The sequence below is a fragment of the Vombatus ursinus genome, unplaced genomic scaffold (genome assembly GCF_900497805.2).
Source record: "Vombatus ursinus unplaced genomic scaffold, bare-nosed wombat genome assembly UNPS02014820.1, whole genome shotgun sequence".
Taxonomy (NCBI): domain Eukaryota; kingdom Metazoa; phylum Chordata; class Mammalia; order Diprotodontia; family Vombatidae; genus Vombatus; species Vombatus ursinus.
Window position 1 is genome coordinate 27,205,586 of NW_020954598.1, and position 6,202 is coordinate 27,211,787.

The 6,202-nt window shown below is 44.5% G+C and overlaps 1 protein-coding gene across 1 annotated transcript in view; it reads right to left on the reverse strand.

Annotated features, from left to right (window-relative positions):
* LOC114024071 (obscurin-like) overlaps positions 1-6,202 on the reverse strand; it is a 291,936-nt gene that overhangs the window by 23,336 nt on the left and 262,398 nt on the right. The window contains 3 exon segments of the mRNA XM_027836906.1: positions 502-654; positions 2,214-2,240; positions 3,899-4,071. Coding sequence (XP_027692707.1) covers positions 502-654; positions 2,214-2,240; positions 3,899-4,071 — 353 coding nt within the window.

Here is a 6,202-nt window from a genome sequence, read left to right on the forward strand (position 1 = left end):
TGGATTTTAACTCAGGTCCTCCTGACTCCAAGGCCGGTGATCTACCCACTGTGCCACCTAGCTGCCCCCAGGTTGCAGGTTCCTTAAGAACTTTTGCCTGCTGGATGGTATAACAATAAACCTTTGTCAACTTGACTTAAAGAATGCTTGAGTCCGTGAATTCTTTCCAGACGACCTTGTCCTGTACTTCGGTCCTTGAGGGGTCCCTGAAACCCCAAACCACATCACTTTCATTTCTGACATTCTATATTCTAAGAGTTCTTTCAGTTTTAACAGTATGTAGTCCGAGTTCTAAATTCCTTTCACCTTTGTCTCTCATTCTGTTTTAAAGCCACTCCCATTTCTGACATTCTATGTTCCAAGGTTCCTCCCATTTCTGACATTCTAAGTTTTAAGGCTCCTCCCAGCTGTAACATCCTATGGTTTATGATACTACGGTTCTGAGCTTGGAGAGAATTTGGAATGAGAAGTCACGTGGGATATGAAGAGCTTTGTCCTTACTCTGGTGCGGGCTGAAGAATCCCCTTTATGAAGTCCTTTGCTTCCTCGCTCAGGTGGACGGCCTGGGGGGTGGTCCAGGAGATCTTTCCCTCCCGCACATTCAGGAGGGTCGCTCGGTCATTCTCACCAGCAAATGGGGATGTGCAGGTCAAACTGAATTAGAAAATGGGAGGGAAGTTTGACTATTAGCATTAGGACTAATGCACAGCTGGACCCTCTCTGCTCTTAGAGACCCTCCCGGCGCTGTCAGTAGGAAGGAGAGCTCTGGTTTAATTTCTCTCTACATCTTCCTGAAACCAACACAAGGGATGACTGAGGCAGGTGACCTCGGCCCTTCACAATGCCTGAGGAAGGCATGCCTGAGTTTGATTTCTCTGACGGACAAAGTTCTTGGTTGCCTTAGATAGGGGATTTACATTAGCTGCTGGGGACCATCTCTTAATTATCCAGCAAAGTGTGACCTTGGTACCTTTCCATTTCCCCTACCCAGAATCTCTTTCCTTCTTTCCAACACTCCCACATCCTTAAAAAGTCAAACAAAACCCTAAACCCTCCCAGGCTGCTTTCTAGCGTCCTCTTCTTGTTCTCAACATAGTTGTCCATTGGACTAATTCTTCCTAAGGTGTAAATTGAGGAAGAAGGTGTTAGCTGATAATAACTTAAGGGTGACACCTGTCAGGCTCAAGGCCTTCCTCCCTCCTTCCAATTTTCCCTTTATTTATTCTTCTCCTGGAAGCCCCAGACTGTTCCTGCCCCTTACTTGATCCCTATATTATTTTCCAGGGATGGTAATAATATAGAGCTACCCTATATACACATAGATTGATAGTCCTACCCCTTTCTTGGTGGGGGAAGGGGGGACCACTGGATCTGCCTTATATCCTGAAAAGTGGGGACTCAATGTGCTGTCTACACCTCAGCTGGTTCTTCTTATATTCTACCACATATGACCAGGGCCAGGGCTCAGCCTGTGACCAAGGCCAGGCTCCAGTCTGTGACCTAGATTAGGGATCAATCTTTGGGGAACCAAGTTCCATGCAAACCTTTGGTAGAGCTGGAGACTGAATTCCTTCTAACACCGTGCCTTAACCACTGAGCTAACTGTTTTAGATATCCACCATGTTAGTGTAGACTGAAGGCACATGCTTTCCTAACTTCTCTAGTCAATGATCCTTAATACAGGGTGGTGGTGCAGGATCCTTCACACAGGCTTCCAAATTCTGTAGGACCTCCTAAATGTTGTTTTCAGATTTTAAAGATTCTAGTTGATTTGGGGGCTGGTAAGAGAAGTAAATATTTTCCAGTTTTCCCAAGAGTTTTTGTCAAATAGTGAGTTTTTGCTCCACTAGTTGGGATTTTGGGGTTTATCAAACACTAGAGTACTATGCTTATTTTGAAGAAATGAATACTCAGAGCAGGCACAGGTCAATCTGGAATTCACTGCCTCAGGAGATTTCTTAATCTGGACATCCCCAGGCATCCTACCTCAGGCTTATTCTTTATGAAGAGGTAGGAGCCAGGGAAAGGAGGAGAGGGAGTCTTGGGAGATAGAATAGGTTACCTCAATGGAAAAGGTACTGATTGTCTTGAGAAACAAGGAATTGGGCACTTAAGAGATGTGTGAGAGAGGGGACTAGCGACCTTGGGAGAGAAGGGATTAGTGACTTTGGGAGATGGGGGATTGAGAATTTAGGAGGCAGAGGATTGGTTACCTTAAGTAGGTGATGACACCAACAGCCCTGTTGAAAAACAAAAGCTCAGTGTCACATGGTGATTCGGGATTGGCAGAGACAGTAGCCTGAAGGGACCAGGGGAGAAGCCAGGACCAGGGAAACACAACACACATGAAACTTGGGAATTAGAGCAGCAATAGGTAAGCCAACCGGGCCCAAAGAATTCATAGTTATCAGAAGCAGGATCAGTAAGGTAGGCCAGGACTAGGTGTGAATAGGTATTCCTCATTAACAGTTAATATCTTTGTTGAGGTTAAAGACTTAAGTGGGATGATACAGTGCTCCCAGATAAGATGGCTTCAAACAGGAATTAATTCTGGAAGATGACCCTTGATAACAAGGTCATAAGACAGGAAAGCAAGCTGGGAGAAATGGGATGGTGTGGTAAGCAGCCAAAAAACGTGAATGAAAAGTCCTGGTAGCACCTTCCCTGCCCACCCCCCCCCACTCCCCCCACCTTTTTTTTTTTTGAGCAGTGGATGGGGAGTATGAGTATGAAATTGTGCTTTTGCTGTCAGATGAGTTCACTGTGTCAAGTGGTTTTGTTTAAATTATTTTTGTTAAAAGGGAAGGCTTGGGCATAGGGACAGGTATATCCAGAAATAACTGGCATATAACAACAGAGGATATCAATCATTTTTAAAGGTCTTGGCAGCAGCTCAACTATGCCTATAAACTACTAAATCCCTTCTCCATCCCTGCCTTGAAAATGAAGCGCAGGAACTTATCATGGGATGATATATCAGATAAACACCAACAACTACCATGGGATGAGAGAAGGGCAGAGTGGAGTCAAGGCAATGAGCATCTGGTAGCGCCATTAGAAGGAGGTGGGATGTGATGGGGGATGCCCCCCATAGACAGGGGGCTGGGAGACAGGAGGGGGCACCAGGCTTTTTGAGGCCCTGCTGCTCCCTCAGCTGTGCTGAGCCCAGTCATGAATAAACTGGACAGTTGCTGACTTGGTTATCTCCTCAGCGGGCCAAAGCGATCACGTCATTCTGGGCCTGAGCCTGGATGATGCTTGGGGCGTAAGTGCCTGGCAGGGCTACAAGGCTCACTGGACAGGGTGGAGGGCGACGGTGATGGGTACGCTTGTCCCTGTGTACCTTTTGAGTGGGGGCACGGTCTATTTTTGAGGCGATGGGAACACTGTGTTTGTTCTGGTCTTTCTCTTGTTGGAGAGGGAGGAGAGACAATGCACAAAAAAGTTCTGTGTTCTTTCCACTCTACGGTCCAGCCTCTCATCTAACTGCCACCCTCTCATTGCTTTTGGGACACTGGATGTAAAGGCATTTTATGGAATCTACAGCTGCCTCCAGGACTTCCTGCTTTGAGAGGCTGGATGACCCTGTTACTAGGGAGGCCATGTAGGGGATTCATGCTTTGGATCAAGGTTGTTCCAGATAATTTCACTGATCCTCTTTTAGCTCTGTCTATGGTTTTATGAAAGCTCTATGGAAATCCATTCATTTGTGATTGTTAATTAGCAACGCCAGGGTCTAGAATGTCCTGGTCTTTTCAAAGGGAGCTCTGACATCACAGGGGGATTATATCACCTTAAAGATAAACCATAAGGGAAAAACACTGGCAAGGGACGTTTTCTCTTCCCCATATCCCTACCTTTGGTGGTTCATCAGTGAATACAAAGCATTGCTTCTCACCAGATATCTGATGTGGTCATCACAGGCGTCTGGGCAATAATTTCCGGTGAGACAAACTCCGGTGAGCCAAATTTGCTATACTGGGGCTCCGAGGGGGTGATTTTTTGGGCAAAGCCAAAATCGCAGATTTTAATATCTTCCCTACTTGGGTGAGCCATTAGGATGTTAGGAGGCTGATGATAGAGAAAGAGAAGAGAACATCAGGAATTTGCTTTACTTTTAAAAGGACACTAACAGATGGCAGCACATTCAGAGAAAGATGATCAACTTGGTGAGGAAACCATGCTATATGAGGGATTGAAGGACGTGGAGATGTTTCACCTAAACTAGTGAAGACTCAGGGATGATATGGTCACAGTCTTCAAGCATCTGAAGGGCTGTCCTGGGGAAAAGGGATTGAATCATTTTTGCTTAGCTCCAGAGAGCAGACCTACAAGCAATGATTTAGAGGGAGGGAAAATTCTGTTTGCACTAAGAACCTTCCAACAATAGGATGAGCTTTTTTACTAAGTAGTGAACCTCACATGGCTGCAGTGTTCAAACACAGTTTGCATGACCTTCTGTTGGGGATACTGCAACAGAAATTTCTGCTCTGGGTGGGAAATTCAGTGAGATGGCTTCTAAGGTCCTTTCCCTCTCTGATTCACTGTGGCTGTATTATAATTATAGCTACTTAGGAGCTACGGAGTCTTGGGTACCTCACTTTACCTCTTTTGGGCCTCTGCTTCTTTACATGTCAAATGAAGGGGGGCTGGATTAAAAGGTCTCTGAAATCCATTGTAACTAAATTCTATGATGCTATAGGGGCAGTCACATGAAGTAATTTTCACAGGCAGATGTCCAAGCTGGTGGGTCAGTCTTTTGTTTTTTAATTTTAATTTTAATTTTTGGGGGTTCAGTCTTAATGAGACACTCTACTTACGCAGTTTTAAAAATTTACAAAGCACTTTCCTCATGATAACTAATGTGGTGAAGTACCCAGTCAAGTGTTACTATATGCATTTTATAGATGTTGTTCATCCTTCATTCATGAAGACGGCCAGTGACATTATGAGGTGATATCTTGACTTGCTTTGTGAATTGGATTTGAGTGAGGCAGAGCCTCACTCTCTTCTCCAGAATCATTGGAGTCCAGTGGCAAGACAAAGGTCAAAATGACTGGCAATGGCCCAGGATGCAGTGGGTGGCCTTGGCCTTCCTAAATTAAGGTTTTTCCTAGGTCTCAGTTTGTCTGAGGCCATGCCCATTTAATGACTAAGGGCTAGCTAAGAACTGAGACAAAAGATGCCTCAATTTACCATCCCAAAGATATCAATCTGGGAGGGGAAGACCCTCAGAGGTTTTGGCCAGAACAGAAAACAATTGCTATTTATACTCATCCTAAACCCTCAATACCTATACAATGAGCCACACAGACTTGGGCTGGGTCTATTATTGGCCATTCAATGAAAGCCAGAATGATTTGGGTTTAAAGGCATGGTCAAATAGCTCCATTTAAAATAGAATGCACTTTTCAAAAGACTGATTTTCAAAGCTATTTTTCAAGAAATCAAAATGAAAACTGCACAGGACAAAAATAAATTGTCCTAGCTTTTTGAAAAAACAAAACAAAACAAAAACAAAAACAAAAACTGATAATAGTAAGAAAAGAAATAATAGCATTTCCCAATTTCTGTTCTAATTGGCAGGTTGGGTCCCCAGAGGGCAGCTACTACTACTTTTAGATAACATGGTAAAGGCAGTTAATACAAAAATAATCTCCTAAGAGCCTGGTTCACTCCTTCCCACAAATACACACAGCATCCATGGGCTTTTGGAGACTCTACTGATGAGAATGGGAGCTAGAGTCCAAAAAGGAAAAACTCTGGATTTTCCCACATGGCCTAATCTCTGGCATTCCCCTTGAGGCTATAATCCCATCAACTGGCCTTTTATTGTGGCTATGTCCAATCTCCAGTTATTCTTAACCTAACCTGGCCCTCCGTTGTCTTACTTGTCTGTGGCCCCATTTCCCACCCTTAATCCTATCTAGGCTCCATTCTCCCTTGGCCACCCCTGGAGTTCTATTACCTCATAGACTACTTGGCCACTCCTAGATCCCTCCCATAGTCTTTCTGTATATAAGGTCCATCTTGTCTCCATTAAGATGCTCTGATTCTTATAATCTAGCCACTGCTGAGGTTTTTACAATCTGGTCACTAGCTCACTGGCCACCAGCTCACAGGTGCTCAGATTCCTTAAGAGCCTGGCCAATATGGTGGATCTTTAATAAACCTTGTTTTTGGCAGAAAGAAGGCTTGGGTC